At 53.3% G+C, this 27494-nt stretch overlaps 2 protein-coding genes and 1 long non-coding RNA gene across 6 annotated transcripts; 2 read left to right on the forward strand and 1 right to left on the reverse strand.

The window, feature by feature from the left end:
* The first annotated feature begins 1794 nt into the window (after positions 1 to 1794).
* LOC123025772 lies at positions 1795 to 12483 on the forward strand. The gene is made up of 2 exons (XR_006415178.1): positions 1795 to 1936; positions 11470 to 12483. It is a non-coding gene; the product is annotated as an uncharacterized LOC123025772 (long non-coding RNA).
* On the forward strand, positions 4278 to 12483 carry BCKDHA (branched chain keto acid dehydrogenase E1 subunit alpha). The gene is made up of 9 exons (XM_044434749.1): positions 4278 to 4392; positions 7822 to 8001; positions 8138 to 8224; positions 8434 to 8542; positions 8962 to 9123; positions 9549 to 9755; positions 9969 to 10110; positions 10239 to 10410; positions 11281 to 12483. The coding sequence occupies exons 1-9, from the start codon at positions 4282 to 4284 to the stop codon at positions 11449 to 11451; spliced, it is 1341 nt and encodes a 446-aa protein (XP_044290684.1). The 5' UTR covers positions 4278 to 4281; the 3' UTR covers positions 11452 to 12483.
* A 367-nt stretch (positions 12484 to 12850) lies between these two features.
* On the reverse strand, positions 12851 to 27479 carry B3GNT8 (UDP-GlcNAc:betaGal beta-1,3-N-acetylglucosaminyltransferase 8). Of its 4 annotated transcripts, XM_044434752.1 has the most exons (4): positions 25073 to 27479; positions 20346 to 21519; positions 16454 to 16659; positions 12851 to 15758 (listed from the first exon to the last, which is right to left on the reverse strand). In XM_044434752.1, exon 4 carries the CDS (start codon positions 15752 to 15754, stop codon positions 14513 to 14515), a length of 1242 nt encoding a protein of 413 aa, XP_044290687.1. In that variant the 5' UTR covers positions 15755 to 15758; positions 16454 to 16659; positions 20346 to 21519; positions 25073 to 27479; the 3' UTR covers positions 12851 to 14512. The 4 variants fall into 4 exon arrangements, with proteins under 4 accessions (XP_044290687.1, XP_044290686.1, XP_044290688.1 ...); XM_044434751.1 differs by lacking the exon at positions 20346 to 21519; XM_044434753.1 differs by lacking the exon at positions 25073 to 27479 and having other exon boundaries at positions 20536 to 20567.
* Between the last annotated feature and the right edge of the window lie 15 nt (positions 27480 to 27494).

A 27494-nucleotide genomic window follows, 5' to 3' on the forward strand; every position in this document is an offset into this window, starting at 1 on the left:
CCGCGTCGAGCCCACCCGGCGAAAGCCTCGCTCTGGCCACGCTTGCCTTTCGTCCTTTCAACGCACAGGGGCGCCTCTTTCGCGGATGGCTTGAGAGCGCACGTGGGCGGGCGGGTGTGCAGCTAGGCCCGGGGCCGTGCAGGACCTCGCGTGCCACCTGTGAGCAGCTTTGCCCTCCGTGGAAAACTTCCGAGGAGGAAAAATGATGAAACAAATGCCCGGCCCCACAGCCAGTGAAATAAGAGGAAGGGGGGAACTGGGGGTTCCTAGGGGGAAAGGGGGTTGGCGGTCTTACTTAATTAAGGCACATGCATTAAAACAGGAGAGCATTCAAGCCATGGCTGGTCAAGAAGGAAGGTTCTCTGGAACAAAGACACTCTCAACAGGTGCCAAAAACACCCCGATGACAGAGCATGCCCGGCTCAAGGCAGAGAGCGGGTTCCACAGAGGAGGAGCTGCCACACCGAAGGCTTTGCACTTGGTGGCCTCCAGTCGAGCCAGAGGTGTGTGTGGAACGCACTGGAGCACCTTCAGAAGTGCCCTGGCGCATAACGCATTGCAAACATCGGGGTGGGGGGCGCAGGCACATGCACCTCACCTTGCAAGGTGGAGGGTACCTGGAATATTCTATCCCACACTGATTGGCTTGGCGGAGAGGTAGGAAATCTCTCTCTCTCTCTCCCTCTCTCTCTCGATAAATTGGAGCTGGAAGGGACAAAGCAGCAGGCACAGCAAGAACAGAGCAACAGTGGGCAGAGTTCAGCTGCAAAGGCTGAACTGGGGAAGCGCTGGGTGCTCATCCCTCCCAGCTGCCCTGCCCCTTCCAAAGCACAAACTGGGTGGGGAGCAGAGGCAGTGGGAGGGGTGTCCCGTGGCTACGCCACCCCTCTGATTTATTGGTGCGTCCTGTGCTGCTCCCGTCTCCGGCTGCCGTTCTGGGCTCTCGTGCATCAAGAAATGGGGCTGGCAAGGCTGTCGTGTCAAGTGGGGCTGCAGATCCTGCAAAGGCGGGTGCTGCTCAGCTGCCCCCCACGTCCAGGATGGGAGGCAGCTCGGGGTCTTCGAACTGGAGTAAGTCACCCTGGGCCAGAAAGCCGTTGCTCATGTGCACACCCTGGAAGATGGAGAGAATGACCTGGCGGGGGGGAGGGGGACCCATGGGTAGGTGGGGTGGGAGGCCCAGGGTCAGAGGGAGGACTTGGTTTCTCTCTGTGGGACCACCCCATCCCAGTTGGAGGGGCAGCCATGTTGAAAGGTATCTCTAAAAGGGCAGCAGGGAGGGGTCCCTACTCCCCCTGGGATTTCTGAAGCAAGACTTAGAGCTGAGGGCCTGCTCCTCTATATTTTCAGAGAGGCAGATGGAAAAATAACATGATGGGGAAAGGGAAAAAGAGATTTTTGCTCAGACTCAGTTTTGCAGGAGAGGAGAAGAGGGGGTCCCTCCCCACCATATGAAAAACTCCAGGGTGGCACAGCACTTAGATGAAGGCTGCGCTCAGTTATGCAGTTTTTGTGTGACTGGATCACATGCAACCTTCCACCCCAGCCTACTTCACAGGGCTGTTGTTATGAGGATAAAATGGAAGGACGAGAACCTTGCAAGCCGCCTTGGCTTCCATGCGAGGGGAAGACAGGTGGGGTATAAATGCAATGCTGCAACCACAACTGTGCTCACATAATTTGTTAAAATTTAAAATATATTTATCCAGCACCAAAAAGGAGGCTCCCTTGAGTGACTTAGCAACAGTTAATGGAGGCCATCAAGGAGGCTGAGAATAAGTTGAAGCCCAAGCCTCAGCTCCTCTTCTCTGACATCTACTCTGAGATGCCCAGGCACATCCAGAAGCAGCGGGAATCCCTGGAACGTCACCTCAAGCAATACGGCGAACACTACCCCCTGGACCACTACGAGAAATGACCTGCTGCCCCGGAGTAGGTCCTCGCCTCCCCTCTCTCTGACCGACCACGGCCTGTAGCAAAAACTCTGGCCTTGGCTCATTTGTGCAGAACACGTGATTTCCTCACTTTTGCCATCGCTGCCCTGTCACTATGGTGATAATATGAAAAAGAAAGATCACTGTTAAAAGGTGCCCACTGGGGCAGCTGGCACCAGGGCCTTCAAAGGGAAATTGGTGTTGCGTGGGAGGCTGTGGAGAATAAATTCAATCATTCCTTGCTCATTATCTCTTGAAAGGACTTCAGAAATGATCCCCTTTAGGCTACATCAACTGGAAACTCAGTCAAAACCATGGCAGGCATGTCATCAGCAGAGCTGACTGGAGCCGGGGGTCAGACTAGATGATCCGGGAGATCCCCTTTTGACTTGCTCTGTTTCTTTGTTTCTAGTGAATTGGGGATGGTTTTCCAGGGGTTTTCCTTGGGATCTGGATGCTTTTAGGAACTGGGAAAATGCTGGTATGGCCAATCTATGCACCCTGCACTAATTTAATTCAGTGCCAGTTTCATCTTAAATGTTAACACTGGAAATCACTTGTTGTTCTGCCACGCGATAGTATAGGTACCACTGACTTAATGTTAAAGAGTAAAGTTCTCATTTCCAGGAATGGTTGCTCTGTGCCTTAAAAGATGCAAGCGTTAACCTCGGGAACAGTATTAAGTAATTGCAAAGTAACTGTAGACATAAATAGCACAATTCCATACATGCAACACCAAAGACATTTTCTTTTATCTTGACATCATCCCAGTGCGTGGGGAAAAGAGCTTCCCGCGCTATATCCCCAAAAGAGCTAAACCCTCTTCAAACATCCATACAAGATGCAGCCTAGAAGGAAGTAACAGCCAGTAATTTAGGAGAGCACCTATTTTTTACCATTGATGGTGTGCTGTACACTTTTCTTAAGGTGTACTTAAGCTCTTTGAGGTCAGGAAGGCTGTGATTGTACACTTGAGTCCTGTGTTTACCCTGCGGTGGCTGCATTGACCTGAGAAGAACTTGTCATGGTGAAAGCATGTGCAGAGAACATATACACAATCCTAGGCATGTTTAGACTACCAAAAAGTGGGGGGAACTCCTCAGCCAGCCAAGCTGGGGGTAAGCAGGCATAGGATGTGCCCATAAAGAACCTGGATCATCCAAACCTTGATGGCATTGATTAAAAATAAAATAATCAGCAGAACAAGAATCCTACTAAAGCAGGGCCAATTTAGTCAAGCATTTCACACAGTGGCTGATGATGGGTGACCTGTTGGCAGGACATCAGTGCACAATACCAACACCACTCATGTTCCCCAGCAATTGGCATGCTTGGACATGCTGCCCCTGGTACTGGACAAGTAGCCCTTGATCAGGACCAGTAGCCATTGATTGCCTTCTCCAAGGATTTGTCCCGAGCCACTTCCAAGCAGTCCAAGTTGGTTGCCTTCACTCCATCTTGTGAAAGTGAATTCCTTATTTTCCTTTTATTTAGTCTGAATCTTGCAGCAGAGGCTGCAAGAAGCTGGTGAAAGGGCTCAGGGAGACATGGGAAGCGATGAGAGGGCTCAGGGCAAAGCTGAACAAAACTGAGGGGCCCTAACGGAGAAATCGGAAAAAGCCAAGGCGGCAAATTCAGGGAGGCTCCGAGAGAAGCTAGAAAAAAAATGAGGGGGCTCAGAAAAAGATTGGAAAAGAAATTCACGGGGGCTCAGACAGAAACTGAAAAATATTCAGGGGCCTGTGAGAGAAGCGGAAGAAAATTGGGGAGGTTTAGAGGGAAGTGAAAGAGACATTTAAAAAATGTTCAGGGGGCACAGAGAGAGACGGAAGAAAACTGAGGGGGTTTGTTTTTCGGCGCCAGGCGAAGACCTTTTTATTTAAGCGTCATTTTAATTGTCAACAGTATTTGCTTATTTTATCTGGCCAGGGCGACTCCTTTTATAGTGTTATTTATTTTATATTGTTATTTTTATATTGTTACTATTGTATTTTTCTTCATGTTGTGAGCCGCTACGAGGCTTCGGCGAATGGGGCGGCATATAAATGTTTTAATAAAAAAATAAATAAGGTGAAAAAAATCGGGGGGCTCGGAGAGAAATTGCAAGGCATCCAGGGGGCTCAGCAAGGCGTCGAAGGAAACCTGAGGCGGCTCAGGGTGCGACGGAGCAGGACTGCGCGGGCGCCAGCAAAACCTCAGGGGGCTCAGGGGGAGGCCGGCGGGGCTCAGGCGCGCAGCCGCCCCACTCGCCCCCCGCCAGGCCGCGGGGGGGGGCGCAGAGCGGGGGGCACGCGCGCCCGCGCCCGCGCAGGGGGCGTGGCCTCGCTGCCCGCCTCCAGTGCCCAAAATGGCGGCGGCGGCGGCGTCAGCTCGCGCCGGGCTGCGCTCCCTGCGGAGGCTGGTGCTGGGCCGCACCCCGTTGCCCGGACGGATCGCGGCGCGGGGGCTCCGCACGGCAGTGAGTCCGCCCGGCCGGGGGGGCGGCAGGCTCTCGCGGCCGCGCGGGGGGGGGGGGGGGGGGGGGGGGGGGGGTCCCCGGGGGGGGGGGCTCCGGTCGGGGGGGCGCTGCGAGACCCCCAGTCCCGAGCGGAGCGGGGTTCGCGCGGCGCGTTGCCGCAGGAACGGAAGCGCAGACGGGCCCCACCTCCTCCCCCCCGGATTTCTGCAGAGACATCGTGTGCCCCCTCCCCAAATACTCTCGGGGGGATGCGCGGAAAAGGCGTGCGGGGCAGAGGGGCTTGGCGGGGCTCAGATTTGCCCCTTGGTCACGCCGCTGCCCTGCTCGTTTCCCTTGGGTGCGGAGCCCAAGGTGGCTCGCACTGCGCGACTCCGGGTCCTTTCATCTCACAGCGGCCCTGTGGGGTAGGCCAGGCGGAGAAGTCGTGCTTGGCTCAAAATCACCCGGGGAGCTTCGCAAGCAAGTGGGGGGATTTGAACCCAGATCTGCCAAACCCCAGTCTGGCACTGTCGGCACACTGGCACAGACTGGTTTTGCAGGAAAAGTTGCCTCCTTCCCCACGTGTGTGGCAGGTTACATGGGGGTGGACAGAGTGGGACTAAAGGGAGTTTTGGGGCCCAGAGCACGGTTGTCTTCTTTCAGTGCGATTTGATATGTTTGGGGACGTGGGCAGCGGCACAAGCTGCCTGTCTGGGATATGGCTGGACAGCTCTTCAGGGTACGGGGCTAACTTGTGAAGAGTTAATGAAAAGCCAGTCAGGAGTAGTGCCTCGGCATACCTGGGTTCTGTTCATTCATTATGCTTTTGCCTCACGCTGGCACCACGCGCACCAAACATTGCCCCCTTCCGTCTTCGCAGGCTTTCTGGGGGTATATTGGGCCAGCCCCTGGCTGAGTTCCGACATGATTATTCACAGTCAAGCACTGAGCATAGGCTAACTTTAGGTTGCTACCCACTAAGAACCTGTGAAGAGAGCCCATGGTTTGCCGCTGGATTGTGAACCGTGGGTTGTTCGCCATGGTTTTTTACCTCACCTTGCTTCAAACCAGATAGTAAACTGCATTTCACAACAACCGTTGGACTGGCGCTCCGGAGACCCGGGTTCCAGTTCTCTCTGGCCGAGAAGCTCACTTTGGGCCAGTCACTGATTCTCAATTTAAATAACTTCACAGGGTGGTTGCGAGGATCAAATGGAGAGGAGGTTTGCTTTGGGCTCCTTGCAAAAGGAAAAAGGCAGTAGATAGAATAAATGAATACATAAAAGTAATCCGCACTCGCCCCATTTGCAACCCCTGAGGGTGGGTTCCCGGGTTATTGTCTCAACCCAGCTTCTTTCTCCCAGTCGCCTTTGTGGGATTTCAAACTGGGTCTCCCTGACTCTTCTCACCCAGCTGAGCCCAACCCAGTGTCCTCCAGACATGCTGGAATGACAGCGCCCAGCGCCCTTCAGCATCATGCCATATGGCTGAGCTCCAGTGGCTGGTTGCATTGAGGGACAGGGAGGAAGAATCGGAGAGCCTCCTAAATGATTCCTGGCCCCCTCTGAGGAGGAGCGGCGCTACGGTGGGGTCAATGCTGCCCGTTAGAATCTCAGATTATTCCACATGCCTGGCAGTGGTGGATATGGATTCTGAAGCATATTCATTTATAATACCACCTCCTGCACACTTGCTGTGGCATGTAACTCAATGGTCAAACCAGCCATCAGTGTCCAAACTAATGTTTGTTTATGCTTTGAAATCTACACTACTGTTCACAGTAAAGGCTGCCATGCTGGGTCCACTTCCTTAGGAGTAAGGCCCCTGAATTCAGTGGGGCTTGACTGCTGTGGACTATGTCTCAAAACAGGAGGGAAAATGTTGCTTAATTTCTTATTCAGATAACATTGCAAAGGAGCCTCTCAGTGCTGCTTCTGTCTGAGCACTGGCAGAGAATTGGAAGGATCCTTTGTGGCATCTTTGAGAAAAGATAAAGAAGGAGAGCCCTTTCTGAAGTCTGCTGGACAAAATAAACATATGCTCCTATTGTGGTTTAAAAACTCCGGTGCAGTTTCTTGAAAATAGATCCTATTAAACTCGAGAGTTACTTGCAGATGAAGGTGTCTGGGCTCTGGCTGAGAGAGGATCCAATGCCTGAAACGCTGGAAAGATTTCAGAAGCCTGTGTGAGGAATTCAGATCTTTAAAAGGCGGTTTTCAAAGGCAGGGCATGGAGATCAAGCTGTGTGCATTCAGCTCAGAAAAAGTCCCTTTCTTCCTTGCAGGACGGATGGGTGGGAGGAGCCTGTGCCTTTTCCCATGTGATTTTCTCCCTCCCGATTGGGTCATTTCGGGGGCGTGTGTGGTGTTTATCTCCTTTTTCCTTTCCTCCTCACCTGGTGGTTCCGAGGTCAATTCGCTTTCTGGTCACCGCTGAGCTTCACATGGTCCAGATCAGCAGAGATATTTTCCTGCTCAGGCTGATATCAACAAGGACATTTTGCCCCTCAGCTAAATGTTTCCCTGCTCTATCGGAAACCTCAGAATCGCATGCTTTTAAGGCTTAGAAGCTCAGAACTCCGTAAAGGACAGTAAAATCAGCCCTCCTCTGCGAAGGAGAGGCCGGGGCTGGAATTTGCTTTATCCGTGTCTGTCCTGCTGTGCTTTGCTGCCACGGCATTCCTGCAGAAGTGTCCAGTGCTGCTTCGAATGCCCCCCAACACTGAATTCAGCCCTTGTGGAAAGGAGTGTGATGGAGGGTGTGTTGTGTAGAGGTGTGTGCTAGTCAGAGGGAAGCTATGAACCTCATGGTGCCCACCTGTTAAAAGCCAACCTGTGCTCCAGCCGCAGCAGCCCCATGCCGCAAGCGGCGTCTGAGAACTGCTTGTCACGAGGAGGGTAAAGCTGTCCATGGCTGGAAATGGTGCTAGTTGTGCATGACTCCCCTGGATAGGTTGGCTCACGCAGGGGAGTGGGAGCAGGAAGCTCTTGCTGCATTCATCCTATAGGTTGGACGCTGTATAGACTGGTCAGAGGAGATCGGCGGGGGAGGCCCTTCTCCGGGAGCCCTCTGGGAAGGATATTAGGAGGGTGAGCACCCAGAGCAGGGCCTCCTCTGCGGTGGCGCCCCACCTATGGAATGCGCTCCCCAGAGAGGTCCGCCTGCCGCCGTCGTTATTTGTTTTTCGGCGCCAGGCCAAGACCTTTTTATTTAAACGATTTTAATTGTTAATTGTTTTTATTTACTGGTTTTATACTATTGCCAAGGTGCTCCAGATTTTTAATGTTTATTCTATGTTTGCTTAGTCTGCTTTGTAAGCCGCCCCGAGGCTTTCTGCGACGGGGGCGGCATAAAAATGCTATAATAAATAAACCTGCATGATTCTGGCACCAGTTGACTCCTCTTGCTCAGCCTCTCATGTGGGCTGTTGTTTGCTTCCACCCCAACCAGGTCTTCCTCCAACAGCAGGAAGAGTTCACCTCCCTTGAGGAAAAGCCTCAGTTCCCAGGCGCCTCCGCTGAGTTCATAGACAAGCTTGAGTTCATCCAGCCCAATGTCATTTCGGGGATCCCCATCTACCGGGTCATGGACCGACAGGGGCAGATTGTCAATCCCAGCGAGGACCCTCAGGTGAGAGACAGGGCCCGAGCAGAATCCCGGGGCAGAGGGGCAGGGTGTCCATGACGCCCTTGCCGAACTCACCCAGGCTCACGGATTTGCCGCCGGAGGTGTTTCCCGCTTCACTCCGCTGGTCTTCTCCTTACAGCTTCCGAAGGAGCAAGTGCTGAAATTCTACAAGAGCATGACCCTCCTCAACACCATGGATCGGATCCTCTATGAGTCCCAGCGGCAGGTACGGCTCCGTGCAGCCCTGCTCCAACAGGCGGGGGACCAGCATCCCGGCCTCCTCCACTGCCTGCCCAGCTCCAGAGCCAAGCTTTCACTGGCCCCTGAGGAGGTTCCTCCTGATTTAGGAATACTTAATCCAGTCACCTGAAAGAAAACAGAACTTGAGGGCTTGACCTTCTTTCCATGACAGTAATTATAATCTTTTGTTCGCAGGGTCGCATCTCCTTTTACATGACTAACTACGGGGAGGAGGGCACCCACATTGGCAGTGCTGCTGCCCTGGATGACACCGACCTGGTATTTGGACAATATCGGGAAGCAGGTAAGGGGCAGTTGCTACCTGATGTGCTGCTCTTTACTTACCCTCTAGGTGGCAGCACAGGGCAGCTGACCCGGGAACCCTCCCTGGCCCTCAGCATGTTCCCAACCCAAGGAAACTTCTGCCTGACGATCCCTGCCCCTTCCTGCTGTCATGGAAGCTGCAAATATTTAAATGGGGCAAGATAATAGTCAGGCTCCTTGGTAGGCAAATAGCCTCTACTTCAAAGGTTGATTCACCTGGTTTGCTAATGCTCCTTTGGGCATTCCATAGCACTAGGGACCATATGTAGTCCATGAGATGTAGAGCAACAAATACCAGGAGAGAGCAGTAACTGCAGCACTTACGATTCATGAAAATCAGTGCAAGGTGCTTGTAGCAGCAGCCTTGTTGCTAACCGTGTGCCCCTTCTGCTCCCGCAGGTGTCCTCATGCACAGGGGGCATCCACTGGACCTCTTCATGGCACAATGCTACGGCAATGCCAGTGACCCAGGGAAGGGCCGCCAAATGCCCGTCCATTACGGCTGCAAGGATTTGCACTTTGTTACCATCTCTTCCCCGCTAGCCACGCAGATCCCGCAAGGTGAGACGAAACCAGGTTCAAATATTTCCTTCCGGAGAGGCAGGCAAAACACCACCAACTGCATAGCCACTACTGTGCAGTTTCTCTGTGTCCAGTACCGAAGGAGCAAAACTTCTGCTTTGTATCGAGGGTCTACTAACCTTTCCCTTAATGGGTTTGGGAGCACAGTATTGATGCGCCACTGCATCAAACAAATCCCAGGCTTAAATGCATGCAGATATTTTTCTGCACAGATTTCAGGTGCAATATTTTTGCTTCAAAGAATGCTTCACCAGGCACAACTGAATAGCCGGCCAAGCTGTCCCTAACATAACGATTGGCTAAAACACCCAACTTTTTCTGTGTGTGCATGGCCACTCTGAAATCCCCCAGACATCAACCCTTTGCTCTTCCTATTCCCGTTCCTTCTCACCTCCCCATAACAGCCGTCGGCTCTGCCTATGCCATCAAGAGGGAGAACAGCAACCGGATCGTGATCTGCTACTTTGGGGAGGGCGCGGCCAGCGAGGGCGATGCGCATGCAGGTTTCAACTTCGCGGCCACCCTCGAGTGCCCCATCATTTTCTTTTGCCGCAACAATGGCTACGCCATCTCCACGCCGACATATGAGCAGTACCGGGGCGATGGAATTGGTAAGACGGTTAAGTTACGGAGAGGAAACTCATGGCGGGGGGAGCTTCAAGGCCCCAGAAGCTTCTAGGGCTGTGCTTGCAGCACCTGTGGAAGCTTTGCAGAAGGGCAGCGCAGAAATGTCTTCAGTCAAAATTACGAATCGATACAAGCACAGGCACAGGGGCTGCCAGGGGTGGGCTCCAAGGGTCTCCGTCCTTCCTTTCCCTCTGCAGCTGCCCGGGGGCCTGGCTACGGCATCCACTCGATCCGGGTGGACGGCAACGACGTCTTTGCGGTGTACAATGCCACAAAGGAGGCCCGGCGCCGTGCCCTTGCCGAACACCAGCCGTTCCTCATTGAAGCGATGACCTACAGGTGGGCATAGAGCTGGGAGGTGGAAGCCGAGCACCGGCCTGACCACGGTGGCTCCGCGAAGGGTGGCCAAGTGCACAGGTTGGACTGAGGGCCCTACCTGAATGCTGAGGTGCCTGTTGCCTTCTCAGGATTGGGCACCACAGCACGAGTGACGACAGCTCCGCCTACCGCTCTGTGGACGAAGTGAATTACTGGGACAAACAAGACCACCCCATCTCTCGTCTCCGCCACTACATGGTGGGCCGAAACTGGTGGGATGAGGAGCAGGAAAAGAGTTGGCGCAAGAAATCCCGCAAGCGGGTGAGTGGCTGTTTGATTGAAAACAAGACAGAGTGCTCTGGACAGTCTCAAAATACAGAGAACATGTTCTCAGGTGCCTGAAAATAAGCCCGGGAAGTTTTTACAAAGGTATCTCTTTTCTGGTTTTTGACTGAACCATGGCTCTTTTCTCCAAATGTGTCCACACGAATCAAGCAGCTTCCACAGATGGGCAGAAGGATCTCATCTCAGACTTGCTGATCTGCCCTAGCCAACTCTTGGGAATAGTAGTTTTGTGAAAAGAGCCTGGGCCCTTTTCACATGCAGAGTTATTTCCGCTTAATGCATGTTTTATGTTTATATTTTAACTCCTGTGTTGCTCATTTGGGTGAAGTAGTGTCCACGCCTCTTTAAAGGAAAGGAGAACTACCTTTTCTCCTGGCTCTTGCTTGTGTAAATGTCCCCTAGGGATCTTGTAATAGGGGAAATTTTGGTATCCTTAAAAGAATGAGCCCTATGACCAAAGGTAGGCAATGTCATGGCTTGCTCTTCAGGTTAATCAGTAGGGTATAGTTTACTTTTGCTATGTTCACGCATGTTTTATAAACAGAAGTAATTCTCCAGAGCCTCCTATGGGGAAACATGCCCAATTTCATGGGAGAATATTCTGGTGGACTGTACTTATTTTCTAAGCAGAAAACTGATCTCCCTCATGAATGGAAGCATCTTTGGTCAGGTGGACGTACTTTGGCTATGTTCACATGAACATGACAAAATGCCCCCCTTTGAAGGAACCAGACTACTCCTTGGCACAGGGATTAAAGCTCAACAAAGGTTTGAAAACAGAAGTCTCCTACCTTCGGAGCACGTTCTCCATCTCTGGTTTTGTTCCATGTCTACCATTTTTTCCAGGTCATGGAGGCCTTTGAAGAAGCTGAGCGCAAGTTGAAGCCCAAGCCTCAGCTCCTCTTCTCTGACGTCTACTCTGAGATGCCCAGGCACATCCAGAAGCAGCAGGAATCCCTGGAGCGTCACCTCAAGCAATACGGCGAACACTACCCCCTGGACCTCTACGAGAAATGACCTGCTGCCCCGGAGTAGGTCCTCGCTCCGCCCTCCCTGACCACCCAGGACTTGCAGCAAAGACTTGGCCCCGGCCCATTTGTGCAGAACGAGTGACTTCCCGGGTTTGCAGTCGCTGCCGTGTCACTAAGGTGACGATGTGCAAAGGAAAGATTGGTTGTGAGAAGGAGCCCGCTTCTGCTCGGAGCCGGGGCCTTGGGATCCCTCTGGCTTTTCGTAGCCCGCCATGAATGGCTCTTGAGGAGTTTCCAAAAACTCCTTTAATTTGCACAGAGCCCATGTAAAGCACAGGAGCCCTTCACATCTCTTCCACCGTGAATGGGAGTTGCCTTATCTCTGCTGCTTTCTTTACGGGCGCTCCAGTACTGCCTCTTCCTCCATTCCAGGTTCAGCTCAAAATTGGGCCTTCAGGAACGGTTTCCTTCCATGGAGGAGTTTGTTTGGAGCAGAAAGCCTTTTTGCCAATATTATTATGGGCCTCGGAGACTGAAAACCTGGGGAACGCGCTTGCTTTGCGGGATGTCTTACCTTGCTTCGAAGGTCAAGGTGTGATGGCTGAGTGGGAGGCCACGGCTTGTTTTCCCTAGGAAATGTCCAGCCCTGCGCTGGGCAATATGCTGTCAAACAGACCTGCAAAATGTTGCCTTGCAGGAAAGTGTGTCTCAAGCTGGAACTCTTCTTCAGCCAACTCCTCCCACGGGGATGTGTCTCCAAGGGTTTAACTGGGATCTGGGGGCTTTTAGCAGCTGGAAAGACCTCTGGAGTAATATGTGAGCTGGCTTGGGCAGGGAAAGGGATTGATAGTGGGGGAACATGGGGAATGTATTCACTGGGCTTTTGGCAGAGCTCTTGGTGATGGAGGGGTGTGATTTCCTGCAGCTTTCCGTGGTGGAGGGGCTGAGCTCTTTTGGTCTGTTACACGTCCTCATTACTGTTACAACTCGATGGGATGCGTATGCCGAATCCGTGGCGAGTATCCGGTGAGTGTTTGTCACTAGGCCAAATTGGGAAATTAATAAAGAAAGAAATGGATCTTTGCCTCTTCATGTTCGCTCTTTGAGCAATTGAGTAAGCAGAGAGAACAATCCACGTTCTCCCCGGCTGGGTGGCAGCTGGACGCATTAACCCTGGAGCAGGACAGCACATGTCCGGAGATGCTCTGTCACTGTGTCACGGGAAAGAGGGCATCTGCCTTGGATTGAAACAGGCCCTGAGGCTAAGCGCAGGGACACGGCCTGCTCAGTTCATGACACTACAGAACTAAACAGGGTGTTTTTCCTTATCTAGATTTCAACACCAGCGAGCCTGCTGCTTGAAAAGAAGCAAGCACAAATACCTTCCAGAGAGCCTCGGTCTAAGTGGCCATAAACCCTCAGATCACAGCCAGTGATACACACAATGCCCGAGACACGTTTTATTTTGTCTGTCTATCCTTCCGGTACGGGGAAAATGCGCTTGTCCCACTAATTAAATAGGTCTCACGGAAAGTCTTGAGCCTCCTTCAGTCATCTATGCAAGATGCAGCCTAGGAAGAAGTAACAGCCAGCAATTTAGGAGAGCAGCTATTTTTTCAAATCCTGGATGGTGTACATTTTTTCAGGCATGCTTCAACACTAGGTGGTTGGCAAGGCCGCCAGCGCACACTCGTTTCCTTGACTGCTGTGTTTACCCAACAGTGGCTGCACTCGCCCTAGAAGAGTGCATCACAGGGCGAACAGTTGTGGAAAATACTTCAAGGAACAGAACTTTTCATGGAAAGGAAATGCAAAGGTTAGCTAAGGGAAAAAGCAGGTGAGAAAAACGAGAAGCAGCAAGGTGATGAGCTGGGGCCAGCCAGAGTTGGGGCACTCCAGGACAATTGCCCCCCCCCCTTTCCTGCCCTCCTGCGCTTGCAAAACCAGCTCAGCATACCAAAATTCGGTGGGCGAAGTTTTTTCCCCGCATTTGGTTGTACAAAGTTTGCCTTTCCAATTTCTCTGTGCCAGGCCCCGTTAGAGAGGCACCGTGGGAAGGGGGTGGGAAGGGTTCCCCTGGCACGCGAGACCATGCCGATGCATCCCTTCCTCTGTACTTGCTTAAGTGGAAAGAACGAGGGGTATCCGTTCTGATCTTTTGGATTTCTAGTGCTACTGATTCTGGTAGCTGGTTTGCAATACGTGGCTGCGCTGGCGTGAGCCCATGTTTTCATCAAACGTTTTGAAAGCACCTGAAATGACTCTCTCATTCTGTCAAGTCAATACAAGTTGGAACAGGAATTTAGCAAGGGTGTCCTCAAGGGAGCGATGATGCCTCCTTCCAGTCTGGGGGCGCTGAAGGGTGACGGGGACAACATCGCCCTTCAAAATCTGCAGGAATATCCCCTGACCTTGCGGTGCTGCTGCGTCTCCCTGATTTGATACAACCCTTGCAATACATTTAACTTTGGTCAAGGACCGAAAACTAGGCCTCTTAACCAGGCGGACCTGTTGGGCCACCTGATCCAGTGCCGTTCATGCCTGGCTGGGTCTCCTTGGATTTCCCCAGCCTTGCTGTACTCGAAGGTCACTTCAGCTGCCGGTTCTAGGAACTGAAGTGGGCACGGAATGTGTCAAACAAGCTTTGCTCCGAGTAGCCGTCCCATTCCATTTCTGATAACCCTTGGCAAAAGTCCCAATCCTTTTACACCCTGCATTCAACAGATCTGCTTCTTTGCACATGCCGACTTTTCCTTCACCTCCCTGGTATCCCAAAGCAGGCAATCATTGCTCTGCATGCAAATCTAAGAGGAGGAGAGCTGGACTGGGCCAAAGGCCTCTGTTTCCGAATCTTATTTCTGTCCAAAACCGCTGGGGCCCTCAGCCTGGGCTGACGGCGACAGCTTCTTTTCCGTCTCCAACTTTCAGAAGGAGCCTGGATCTGTGCTGAGCCATGCCGCCTCCACCCAACACCAGCGCCCGACCACTCCCAACCATGGCCCCAAAATCCGCCAGTTTCTAACTCCCTCGGCTTCCCCTTCTGCACCTGAACAGGTGGGCCTCCAACACCCCCCTCCCCACTCAGGTCTGCTCATTCCCGGCTGGCTTCAGCACTTGAGGTTGGGGTCCTTGATCTGCTTCCAGAGGTCAAGAGTTTGGTGGGGGCTGCGCCGGTGCACCAGGAGGAGCTTGCTGTGTACACAGGGGTCCATCCGGTCCTTCTCGGCGATGTCGAAGGTCTGGAAGCCGGGGTGGGCCTCGGGGAGGATACCCAGGGCGTGGAAGCAGAGCCCGGTGTAGACGTCATCGATGGGGTAGAAGGCGATGTATCGCGAGACGAGGTGAAGCCACCGGACAAGAGGCCCCGAGAAGATGTAGCCCCCGCCCCCCGCGTAGGCAGGGTATGGGCCCACGTAGAAGGATTCTGGGATGTAGTACTTGCTCCTGTGGACGCGGAACGGGGAGGCGTTTGACACCACCTGGCCCGTGTAGAGGGGCCTGTGGCTGTCTACAGAGCTCAGGTAGCTCAAGACCTGTGGGGTGTTGATAAATACGTCGTCGTCTCCCTTGAGAATGAAACGGACGTCCCGGCAATACTCCAGGGTCCAGTTGAGGAAGAGGAAGTCCTTGAGCGTCAGATTGAAGAAGGTGTCCTCGAAGTCCCACATCAAGATGTCGCCGTACGTGCGGCTCTCAAACGCCACCATGTTTTGCAGCCGGAGGCCGTAGCGGCTCTGCCCCGTGCCCAGCAGGAAGACCGTGCGGACCGGCAGTCCACCGGGCTCCCCCTCCCGCCCCCACGTGTCTCTCACGGCCTGCCGGGCCGCAAAGTTCTTGGGCAGGGACTTGATGGCCAAGAGCAGGAACGTGCGGTCCTTGGTACCGTTGCACTTGTCTGGCTGGTTGATCAAGAGCGGGAAGGTCCGGCAGTTGTCGTAGAGAATGAAATTCTTGTGAAGCTCTGAGTAGGACTCAAAATCTTTGATCTTGGCCGTCTTCTCTGCCGTTGTGGGACCAGAGCATTCGCTCTGGGAGTCATTGGTGTGGACCGGGCGGCCCTCCACGGCCCGGAAGAGCTGGTGCTGCTTGGCATTCCAGTAGGCCTTTGCTCTCGGAATGGTCTGCCGGAGCTGCTGCAGGGACTCGTTGAAGTGCTGCCGAACAAAGGTGAGCCAGTCCTCCTCCGAGGGCCAGACGGGTGTGACGGGTGTGATGGAGCTGCTGTGCCACCTGCTGTCTTGCGGGGCCGGCAACTGCTCGTCCTGCTCGGCAGTCCATTCGATGTAGGCCTTCAGGGCGACCAGCGTCAGCAAAGCGGTGGCCACGGTGAGGCAGCGGGACTCCTTCATCTTCCTGCAAAACAAAGCGAGAGCAAAGCTGAAGACTGAAAGGACCTGGGAACGAACGCAGCCGGCGTGGCTGTATTTGCGGCGCTTCACGCTCACAGAGCGCTGCAGAAGAAGCGGAGTGTTTCAACTCGGTGGTCTTCTTTTGCAGGAAAACCTGTAAATTAGGCCTTCGTGCTCCTCCACTGCAGAGGCCAAACGTGCGGCTTGCCCTAAGCTTCTTGCACAGAATTTCCCATCTATTCATTATGTACTGGGAGGTTTTCTACCCTCTTTTTCAGCCCTTCCTCGCAAGCTCTCAGAACAGCTTTTAAAAATCAGTTATAAGACTAACAAAGCCACATCAGCCAAACAGGATTGTGAGGGAAGAGGTAAAAAGAGCAAACTTGCGTGCAATTTCCAGAACATCCACACTGCTCTTATAACAGGCACGGGGGTTGCATAGCGGGAAGGGAAGGGAAGGGAAGGGAAGGGAAGGGAAGGGAAGGGAAGGGAAGGGAAGGGAAGGGAAGCGGGCCCGAGGGTGGCTGATCCCTTGGCATGCGGATGGGGGGATGGGCAGGGGAGACGTGAGCCATGCAGTTCTTTGTCTCCCCGACTTCCCCAAGCACAGCAGACCTGCCCATTTTTATATCCCCTGCGGCACCCGATCTGGCATCCCGCACCACCTGACTCCGCAAGTCAGGTGACCCATGATCCCACCTTGTAATCTCCTGGCCAGCAAGTTGGTTGTTTCGATCAGCTGCTGCAGTGATGGAGCAGGCCAGGCTCCGATTCACGGGGCTCCGGGTTCGAGCGTCCCACTAGCTTCCGCACGGAGATCGATGGGAACGTGGAACTGTCACCAGCCCAGCGCCGTTACCTGCTCTCCAAGCAGAATGCCTTTCGCATCTCTCCATGCATCACTTCTGTAAAGAGAACGCCTTTTAGAAAAACCTCCCTGTAAAGCCTTTTGAGAAGGAGGGCAATGTGTGTGCCGGGTGTTAATTCAGAGAAAAGGGGCCCACGGTGAGATATTTAGGAAGGAGAGACTCAGTCAAGTGCTGCCGACAGAACTGCCTTTGCCGTGAAGGACGCATCGCAATCCATCGCTAAGGACCCGCTGGAAGGCCCTCGAGTGCTCTAATGCGCTCCGGTAATTGATGCTGCTTCTGGTTGTTGTTCCTGGCACGGCTTGCGGAGAATCCATCTCCAAAGAACGGGAAGCGTAATCCCACAAGATTCTCTCTCGCAATTAGCCAGGGCCCCGTCCTGGCCGGCTGCAGCCACACGTCAACAAGAAGGCCGCGCTGCACCCAGAGCATATCATAATCCTTACACAGAATCTATACCCACCTTTCTTCCTCTTGTGAGGAACCCCGAGTGGCTCCGCGGGCTCTCCTCCTCTCCCTTTCATCTTCACAGCAACAAGGAGGGTATGAGGTGAGAGAGGCTGAGAGCCAGTAACTCTCCCAAAATTCTCTAGGGAGTTTCATGGTTAAGTGAAGACTGGCAACCAGATCTCCTAAATCCCAGTCCAGCTCTAAGCACGGCTCCACACCGGCACCTAAGGAGGGGAACTGGGGTGCTTCTGCTACCCCCGAGTGCCACTGACAGGGTGCTGGGACTTTCTTTTCGTCAGAACCTGCAGCACCGAGCACCAAAAGCACTCAAAGGTGCCAGGCTGAGTTAGCAGAAGCGATTTATTCCCTTTGCAGCCCACGTGCCTTCACTCTTGTGATAGCCACCATTTCCCTCATTCTTAGGAATACTAGAACTGAAGACCAAGCACTTGATGCTTGGGGCAAAGATGACCTTGGACTGGGTCACCACAACAGAACAACCCAGAGAATGGGTAAAGTATGAGTTGCTGTTGAATTCTGGGCTGTTGTGCTGTATGAACCCAGCTGTGCTAACAAACCATAGTTCGTTAACTACAAGAAAACCCATGGTTTGTTGTTGGGTTGTGAACTCTGGATCGTTCTTGGTTGATAAACTCTGGTTTGTTAGCATAGCTGGGTCCATGCAGTGCAACAACCCACCATTCAACAACATGGGTTATTATATTGTTAACATCCTGGTTGACAAACTGGGTTTTGCTTGTTGCTCTAATTCAGCAGGAATATAGATGCAATTGTGAAATATGGAGCGGTGCTGGAGGGCAAAAGAAATGCTGGCTGTGTAATCACAACAACACTGCCCATGATCATGGAAAGGGGTCCCCAGGAGGCTATTCGGTTCAGACACAACCTCAGAAAGACTCAGTCTGGCATAATAACTGGAGTGTTGGACCGGGATTCAAGTTCTGAATGGAGACTTTATAGCTTCATGGCTTTGCTTAGCTATGAAGCCCATGGGGTGAGCATAGACCAGTCAATGACCCTCAGCCTAACCTACCTTGCAGGGTTGTTGTGAGGATAAAGTGGAGAAGAAGAGGAGGGTTATGGACACCACCTTGGGTTCCTTGCAGGAAAAAAGGCAGGCTATTGATAGAATTAAGCGATAAATGATTTCTTAAAAATTAGCCAGCTGCACCTCTGCTCAGGAGAGGAAGTGGACCCATCACTGGTCCAGGCGCTGGCCCGGCGGTCAGGAACACGCTGCACTCTGGTGTGGAAGAGCCCTTCCCGCTGCCCTCCTCTTCAGGGGTGGGGGAGGCAGGCCCTTTGGCTGCGGCTCCCACAATTCCTTGCCACTGGCGGTGCTGGCTGGGGCTGATGGGCACTGCAGCCTGCCCGCATTCAGAAGGCCACAGGTGCCCCTGGATTGCTGCTCCCACGCTCTCTCCTTCCCAGAGGCCCCAGCCTCCCTCTTCCTCACTCGCAGGCTGGCTTCTCTGACATGACAAGACACATGCCCGGCATGAGGCGAGAGTTCCAGCCCTGCTGAAGTTGGCAGAGCACCTCCAGCAAAGCTGCCGAGAAAATTTATAGGCCTTGAACGTGCACCCACATCGCTCCTTCCAAAAATGCTGAGATCGGCCAGCTCCAACCCCACCCAGCCCCCTTTAATGCTTGCAGGGAGGGGGAGGAAGCAGCCAAAAGCTGGGGGCAGGCAGTCTCCCCGGCCGAGCACACACAATGTCCGAAAGCCAGAGCTGTGTGGAAGGTCTTGGATCCACACATCACTCTTCCACTGCATGGCACCCTGCTTTGCTTCTCTTTTCTTCCTCTCCCAAAGGACCCACGGCCTCTTACAGGGTCTCCTCCTTCCCATGTGCTCTTCACAGCAACAAGCACCTGTGAGGCAGACTGGTTGAGAGGCCCAAAGTCCCCCGGTGGCTGAGGGGGGCTAGAGCCGAGATCTCCCAATTCCCGGTCCAGCCACTACTCCAGCTGGGCTCTAAACATTTTGGGGGCAAGGTGACTGAGTTGCCCTTAAGTGCATGGAGAGACGGGAAACAGCCCTGTGACCTTCAGCGTTCCCCAGCCAGCCCGGAGAGTTGTTCTGGCCCTCTCCCACGCCCTGGCCAGAGGAGAAAGATGCCACCAGCAGAGGGAACCTTCTGCCTCAGTTGTCCGTAAGGCAGTTGTCCGTAAGGACAACTCTCCCACGGCCCCTTCTATCCAGCTACGTGAGGCCCTCTGAGCTCCCTGGAAGGGCTCAGGCCACTGGGAGCGCCCCTGAACCAGCCTTCCCCAAGCATGCTGGCAAGGGGATTGTGGGAACCGCAGTCCAACATCCCCAGGGGACACCAAATGGGGGGACCTGGACCCCCATTTTGAACACGCCTCCTTGACACACCTCACTATCGTGAACGGACATCAGATTACCTCGCCACGAACGCATTTCCTGATCTCGCTCCAGAATTCCCTTTTTTTAAATGCGAACTCGCAACACGCATCACACGCGCGCTACAGCCCGGGCGCATCCTGCAGCTCTGCCTGCCTCGGTTGCCCGAGCAGTCATCGCCCTATAAATCATTCTGTAAAAAGAGCCATCCGGCCGCCGCCGCGCACCGCTAAACTTCCCCACGCCCAATTCCCCGAAAGAGCGATTCGCATTAACCCCACGGCCACGGGCCCGCCAGTTGCGCCCTCGCCCTCCCAGGCGCCTCAGCCCTGCAGTGCCTTGCCAAGCCCGGGAACACGGTCCGCCCAGCGGGAGGCTCATCCTTGTTCCGCGGAGCGGACCCTCGGGAGAAGAGGTGCCCCCATGAAAAGACCCAGAGCGCACCTGAAACCCACGAGCAAGACAACTCCCTGGGTGCCCGTCGCGTCTTTCCCGTCCTCTGCCCCAAGCTGGGCTCGGCTTCTCCCGCCGCCGGGCTTTTCTCCTGCGCTCGCTCGCCGGCTCCCCTTGAGGCGCGCGCACGCGGACACCCGAGGCTGGCGGACGCCTCCCCTGGTGCCACCCCTCTCTGGGAAAGGCAAAGCGAGGAGCGGAGGCACGGCGAGGTGCGGACCTTCTCCCCGCACCCCGAGCCCGTGCAGGGCGCACCGAAGGCGGGGCGTTCCAGAAATGTGTCTCAAGAGCTCCTCTCCGATCAAACAGTCATGCAGCCCAGAGGCTGTGCGGGAACCGCTCGCTCCCCCGCGCCTCCAACAAGGGCTTGCCAGGCAGCTGCGAAACTAACCCTGCCACCTACAGGAAAGGTCAAGGCAGCGAGACGCACCTGGGGAATGCGCGCTGGAGTGGGAGCCCCCGGGCACCTGAGTGGCAGAGAGAATCCATCCTTCGTGGGGAGGCACGCCCAGAGAGCGACGGTTGCATCACTGGCAGAAAGTTCAGCGGGTGGAGCCACCTGTCTCCATGCCAGGGGAAAGGTCAAAGCCTCCACCGCGCGGCGAAGCTGGCCGGGGTACCTGCGGTGCAGGGAGAAGCGGGGACTCCTCCTCGGAGCAGGGCCGGGCAGCTGGCGGCCTGCCAGACAGTCTTCATCTTGTGTTGCCCAGTGAGGAAGCAGAGGCGAACATTTTCCCGATTTGCTGGATGGTGGGAGATTCAGGACACGTAAAAGGACGGACTTTTCCAGGTAACACACAGTTAAAGGTGGCCCATGTGCAGTCACAGGAGGAGGTGGTGGCGGCCCCCAGTTTGGAGAGCCTTAAAAATGATGGAGGACGAGGCCATCACTGGTTACAATGGCTATACAGGCGGGGCTTTCTCGTTGGGGGCCCCACGCAGTTGGGTCTCCTTCTCCAGGAAAATGCATTGGTGTAAGAAAAACACACACCATGACGAGGAAATCAAGCCTGCATCTGCAGCTTAAAAAATCATTTGCTGCCACGGGGCTGGGGGGGTGGGGTAATTGTAATCGGATGTTTGTGTTTCAAACATTTTCCAGCGATTTCACTCCAAAATCCCAAATCTCCACCTTTGACCCCAGAGCTGGAGCTACTTGCCACGGAAGGAACTTCTGTACATGTTCAAGAGAACACTTGACTAGGTCCTTGGACCAGTCTCACCTGCTCCTTCCCATGTGCACATTCTCCCAGCCCTCTGTACGTATAATCCAAAAACAGGAGTCACACTGTTCTTTCAACAATGAGGTGGTGACAGGGGCAAATAAGATGAGGCGGAAGGCAGAGCTGGGTCAGATTTTAGGAAAACAAACACTACTTTTCTGTGGAAAGGTGAGAAGAGTTTTTTCACTCAGCATTCGAGAAAGATCTTGGCTGCTTCCAAATGCACTGGACCTCAAGCCCCATCATTCCCAGTCAGCTCCAGTCCAACACATCTAACAAGGCTGGTTGGCGAAGGCTGAAATGTACAGCAGCCCTGCAAACACACGCTGAGAAGTTCTAATCTCCCACTTCTTGCTTCTCACATGGGTGGAATTTCTTCCCCTACACACAAACCATTTGGAACAACTTTTAAAAGTGTCAAACTCCTCCTGAGCCTGAAGTTCAACATGCTCTTTTCATGGTCTCTGATTCCAGACCGATCATTCCACCCCTCCTTCTGCTTGGGGTTTTTCTTTCACAACACAATGTTTGGAATGACTCCAAAAACGTTCACATAGAGACACCACCAACAACAGGCCCTTTCCCCTGTCCAGAGATGGCGATCTTTTGTGGCTTTCATAAAGCTGGCCTGCCTACGAATATACTAATTTGCAAAGAGCACCTAGCACAAAATATTGGCAAGTGGGAGAAATATTCTGCTTTCTTTCCTGATCTTCTGACTTTCCCTGCTGTGCTGTACAAGACACAACCATCTCCAAACTGGCGCATTTTCTTGCTATGATGGGGGGCTCAGGTAGGAATTCCGGGAAAGATGCACAGTGTCCTTTTTCCATTTTGGCATCCCCAAATATCCCTGCACAGGGCAGAGAAGGGAGTTTTTACACTTTACAGGATGCTTACTAGACATTTTGGGGGCTTGAGAAGGCTCAGTTCCCTCCCTTGACCTGCCTTGCTTCTCTCTTTCAAAAGACACCTCAACATTCTGTACATCCTGAAAGTTAAAGCATGCTTTTGCTATCTTCATTTCTTATGAATTTACATATTTATTTATACCCCACTTTTTCCTTCAAGGAACACAAGGCAGCTAACATAATCCTCCTCCTCCTATTGCTCTTATCCGCACAACAACCCTGTGAGGTAGGTTGGGCTGAGAGTCAGTGATTGGCCCAAAGTCAGCCAAGGAGCTTGTGGCCGAACAGGCGCTAGAACACCCAGGCTCTCCTGCATTCCAGGCCAACATGCCAACCCCTCATACCCAGGGAGACCCCAACTTTGTGCAGAAATGGCAGTCGTCACTTTGGGCAGCTCATTTTACCTCCAAGCAGTAGGCACTCAATCCCAAGAGCTGTCTATTGGGGATATCGATCGATAATTATGAATTGCACCTTGCGGGATCAGACCATAAACCCGTATCTGCTGCTTTCCTTTGTCTCTGATAAAGCGAAGCAGCAGGCCCCCCAAAAGCTGTGTGCTTGCCAGATTGGTCCATGCCGTTGGGGTGATCCCAAAATACAAACTCAGCAGTCACACAGAAGACTGACCTGTGGAAATTTCCAGAAGTGGAGAGAAAAGAGTATGTTTGTATTTAGAGCTCCAGGGTAGGGCAGAAGATGCAGGAAGGACCTCGGGCAACAATGCATTTGTGCAAAACAAGTTGTTTGTTGGTGAATGCACTGCAAGAGTGCAAAGGTCGCATCCAGCACCACGCTTCCTTCCGCCAGTTTGAGAACTGGGTTTGTACCAGCTGAGGGAAGGTGGAGAGGTTGGCTACCCAAGAAGCAGAGACCCCTGTGCTCCGGATCCAGCCATGCAAGAGGCCAGAGAAGCCCAGAAACACCATTACAAAGCAAGGAAATGAAGGAAGCCGCTTTCAGCCTCCCTGTGCTCATAAGTATTCTAAAAATGGTCACACTCTCCATTCAATGAAAGTCAATGAACAGCTTCTTATGGGCTCAACCCCCCCCCCCCGCCCCCCAAGACTTTTCTTCAGCTTCAAAAGGGTGGCATGGTGAGTTGAAATCACCTGTTCTTGCACTGGGTCTTTGGAACACTTTCAGCCCAGGGTGAAAAAGGAGGGGGTTCAGTGCGACCTTCACCAGTTTGGACATGGGAAGAGGTTCCTTACGGGTGATGCACAGCATGATTTCTGTTTGCCTCTCTGAATCCTGAAAGTTTCATGGGACTTACCCGCCTACCGAAGACGAGTGTGGGTTAGGGGTGCGTGTGTGAATATGGGGAACTGATGTGGAAGGGGGAAAGATAGTGGAAGACTTGTCTGTGTGGAACAAGAACAGGGATCCAGGTTTGGGCTGAGAACCTCTGCCCAAGAGAGGTGCTCTCGCGGATCAGCATCCTGAAACTGGCCGCTGCTACTGCATAAGGAAGCTCCCGGGGAGACTGCTTGCCTACATCTTGCGGGAGATTCTCTTCCGGTTGATCTTTGTCCTCGATTCCCAGGCTGAGGCTGAGGCTTCCTTTATGGATTCAATCCATCTCCCACGACCTGGTCAAGCTTCAGCTCCCACGTCAAGGCGGGCCCCTCGGTTACTTGGGGAAAGAGGGTGGCAATTTCGAGGCCAAAGGGTGGCCCGGATCGCCTGCTTTGGGGAGACAGGAAGGGCCAAGCCATGAGCAGAGACGGCCAGCGGTGTGAGCACGAGGGGCGAGAGTCCAGGAGAGCCCCTGCTGCAGACACAAGCTGGGCTGCCCAGACTTCCATTTCTAGCCTCCCCCACTCACCACCTTCTCCAGCAAAACACACACACACAGAGCATCTGTTCTCAAAAAAGCAACGCTGGGGCAGGAAGCGAGCCTGAAGCCCTGTCGAACCAACCAAACCAAACCAAACCACACCAAACCAAACCAAACCAAACCACACCAAACCACACCAAACCACACCAAACCATCCCAAGCTCTCCAAAGCCGGGAGGCAGTAAAGCCGAATGGCAGCCCGAGAGTGAAGCTGGAGAGAAGCGCATTGCCACGTGCCTGAGTCACGCCGATTACGAGATGCTCCAGGAACTCGGGGAGGTGATACTGCAAGTTGCGACTTGGGGGTGGGGGAGCAGTTAAAAATAAAGCAGGGTGACAATACCGAGCCCGTCTGTTTCACAGGAGATCATGTGAGTTTGCAGCCCTGCAGGGGAAGTGCGGCTAGCTCAAATGAAAGCACAGGTCTTATTTTGGAAACGCAGCAAAGGAAAGGAATGGGAATTGTTCGTGGTGGCTCAGTTCTCAGGCTGAGACCGTAGGGTTTAATCCGAAGCAAAACACCAACAGTCAAGCCAGCAGGCTGCAAGAGAGCGAGGAGTTGGGTCACACGGCCCAGCTCTTCTGGGAGACCTCCTGCGGGCGCAGAGTGCAGGCGGGGAGGCAATAAACTCCTGTAAACTCGGCTGCATCATTTCGGAAGCATTTCTGAGCACAATTTAAAGTGCTGTGTTTGTCCTTGAAAGCCTGCCCAGACTTTAAAGCCAACAAGCAAAGTCCTTCCCATTTCCTGAGAAGTCTAAGTATGCAACGGTATAGAAAAGTTTTAAATAAAATAAATTTCTCCAGCCTTTAGAGCCATAGGATAGTCAAGCACACAAGAAATCACTCAGAAACAAGTCCCCTGCAGGGTCCCACAAAGCCCCATCATTGCAAGCTTTTAGGAAGCCCACCCCTCCCAAAAACTTGCTCCTTTTCTCTGGCCCCCCTCAATTATGTTTTAGGAGACCCAGCTGTTGCTGCATTTGTGTATTGCAGGTTTTGTCTTTTTCTTTCATCTCGCAGCAGCTGTTTTAACTCCCACATCCATTTTCCTTCTGTCTTTCTCACCATTGTTAGGACCTTGGGAAAGAAATGATCTGAGGAAATGAAAATATGCCAGAAGCCCTGGAAGCAATTTGTTCCAAGGAGCAGCGTAAAAATGTTTCAAATACGCAACACCCACCTGTCTTTTTCCCGTGGCAGATCCCAAGCCCCTGCCCAGGGAGGGCGGCGTTCTGCCTGGCAGGCATGCTGCCGACGAGGCTCTCCAGGCGCTGCCGGTGGATGATCTCCCGCCTTCTGTCCACACACCGTGCTTAGTCCCACTGCTAGTGAGCAAAGCAGGACAAAAGTGGTCTGAGCCCCGGGCCGGGGTGCGGGACGTCCGGGGACTCACGGCAGCGTCCCTCCTGCTGATGGCGCTCCAGAAACCGCAGCTGCACCACAATGCCATGGGCGGTGATGCCAGGGACGTTCCATGGCGTCTCCCGTGCCCGTCCTTGGTGCCGCGTGTGTGAGAGAGGCGGCCACGGCAGTGGCGTGACGGGTGCACATCCGCGATGCCCACATGCAGGAGGCATGAAAGAACGCAGCAGCGGGGCGAGTTTTGTACCGTGGGGTTCTCTTCCGGGCGACCTCTGCCCTCCTCTCCCAGCTGCCTATGCGTAGCTCCCTTTCCTCTCCATTGTCGGTGGTGCTGTGGGCCATCGAGTCGTCTTCGATCTATGGCTACCGTATGAAAGAAAGCCCCCAGGACATCCTGCCCGTGACAGCTGCCGTCAGCTCTCCCAGCTCAAGGCGGTGGCTTCCTTTACGGAGTCAATCCATCTCCTGTTTGGTCTCCTGCCCTCAGCCTTTCCTAACATCACAGCCTTCTCCAGGAAGTCATGCCTTCTCGTGATGTGCCTAAGGTACAAGAGCCTCCGTTTCGCCTTTTTGGCTTCTAGGGAAAGTTCTAGCTTGCCTGGGTCTAGGACCCCCTAGTTCATCTCGGGGTCCAGGGTATCCCCAAAGCTCGCCTCCAGCACCATGGTGTGAAAAGGATGGCTATCCAGCACGATCAGGGGGAAGGATCACCCGCTTAAATGACCTTCTAGCCTTTGTGCACCAGAAAGACACTTGCAAGGAAGGCCAGCTGAAGGTTCAGAATGTGGCTGGTCTCAAAACTCAAGGGATTTGTTGGGGACCAGCTGGCTAAGGAGCAAGCCTTCAGTGCCCTACATCTCTGCTGCTATAATTACCTAAAGAGAGATCCGTGCAAATATCTGTGCATATTCGCTGCATTTATCTAATAAGGGAAAGACCCGGATTTCTTTGGCTACTCGATTTACCTCTGACAGAAGAACTAGGTGCTTTTCAAACTGTGCCCTTCTATTTTAATGACTACGACTTAACATTTACATATTTTTCTTCATCAAAAACGGATTCAAGGGCAATCCGTAAGAATAAAACAGTGAAGAAAATACATCCCGCAGAGCTCCACTTTATTCGCTCAACAATCCACAAAGTACGTTAGGCTGGGAAGCTGGAACTGGCCCAGGATCAGTGTTAGGACTGAGATTTATCCCAGGACTGCGTTAAACACTGTCCACTAAACCACACTCTCCTGTGGGGTATTTGCCCCCAAAACGCACATCTCCAAGGGCTTTGCGAGATCAGAGGCGACATGTATGGATGCTTCAACACACAATTAGCAGCTCGGTCTTTCTGTTAGCCGAGCATCCTTCCAAGACGGCAGCAGGGAAGGGCTCGTTTCAATTATTTATGTAAATTTCCATTTGGCCTCGTGCTGCAACAGCATTTAGCCACAGAATTCCCCAAGTGCAGAGACTGGCTCCTTTCCTAAGTGCGCGAGTCCCACAGGTCGTCGCTAACGCAAGGCTTGTTCTTACTTGCAAAAAAGGGGCAGTGTTTTCGTCAACAGCCCACGAATGTGCAGCTCAGGTGCTTTCCATCTGAGGCTCCGAAACAGATCTAGCGACAGAGGCTGAGCTAGCAGACATGGAGAACACGTGCCGACACGCGTGGCGAAAAAGGGGTGGCACCTCTGCAAATGGGAGGTGCGTGTGAGCGAGCGACCAGTGCTCCAAACCAGACACGACTCTAACCGTGATCGGCAGGACCAACGGCGATTCTGCGTAAGCCTCATGCAAAACGGCAAGAGGGAAAGAAAATTCTATGCTGTTTTTATTCTTAGTCTTTACTGCCCCGTTGCTGGAGCTCTCTGGGTGGGTTACAATCTGCACAGCCGCAAAACAGCAGTGGGGGCTATGCTCCAAATGCCACCCACCTATCGCCATGGCTAAGTGGAGCCTCCAAATTCGAAGGCAGTGTACCTGTAAGTGCTCGATGCTGAGAGATGATTCATGGGGGAGAGGACACCACTGTTTTTATGCCCTGCTTTGGGAGCTTCTCAGGTGGGGTTTTCAGCTGTTGGGAACAGGATGCCGGACGAGACGGCCTTTTGGTCTCACCCGCCAGAGCTCCTTTCCTGTTCAAATCTGAAAAGATGCCAGAGGCCTTCCTCGCTTACTGCTTTCTCTGGTGCAGAGAACAAAAGCGTCTTTGAAGACTGAAACTCAAACACAATTCTGGGTGCTTGATAA

This window comes from Varanus komodoensis, unplaced genomic scaffold (assembly GCF_004798865.1).
Source record: "Varanus komodoensis strain SLA01 unplaced genomic scaffold, ASM479886v1 scaffold29_1, whole genome shotgun sequence".
Classification (NCBI taxonomy): Eukaryota; Metazoa; Chordata; class Lepidosauria; order Squamata; family Varanidae; genus Varanus; species Varanus komodoensis.

What these genes read in the sequence shown, in the direction of transcription:
- BCKDHA (XM_044434749.1), top strand. Translation starts at nt 4,282, where the DNA reads ATGGCGGCGGCGGCGGCGTCAGCTCGCGCCGGGCTGCGCTCCCTGCGG. An exon ending in TCTATGAGTCCCAGCGGCAG is followed by an intron (nt 8,225 to 8,433) that starts GTACGGCTCCGT and finishes TTTTGTTCGCAG; the next exon opens with GGTCGCATCTCCTTTTACAT. An exon ending in AGCCACGCAGATCCCGCAAG is followed by an intron (nt 9,124 to 9,548) that starts GTGAGACGAAAC and finishes TCCCCATAACAG; the next exon opens with CCGTCGGCTCTGCCTATGCC.
- B3GNT8 (XM_044434751.1), bottom strand. Translation starts at nt 15,754, where the DNA reads ATGAAGGAGTCCCGCTGCCTCACCGTGGCCACCGCTTTGCTGACGCTG.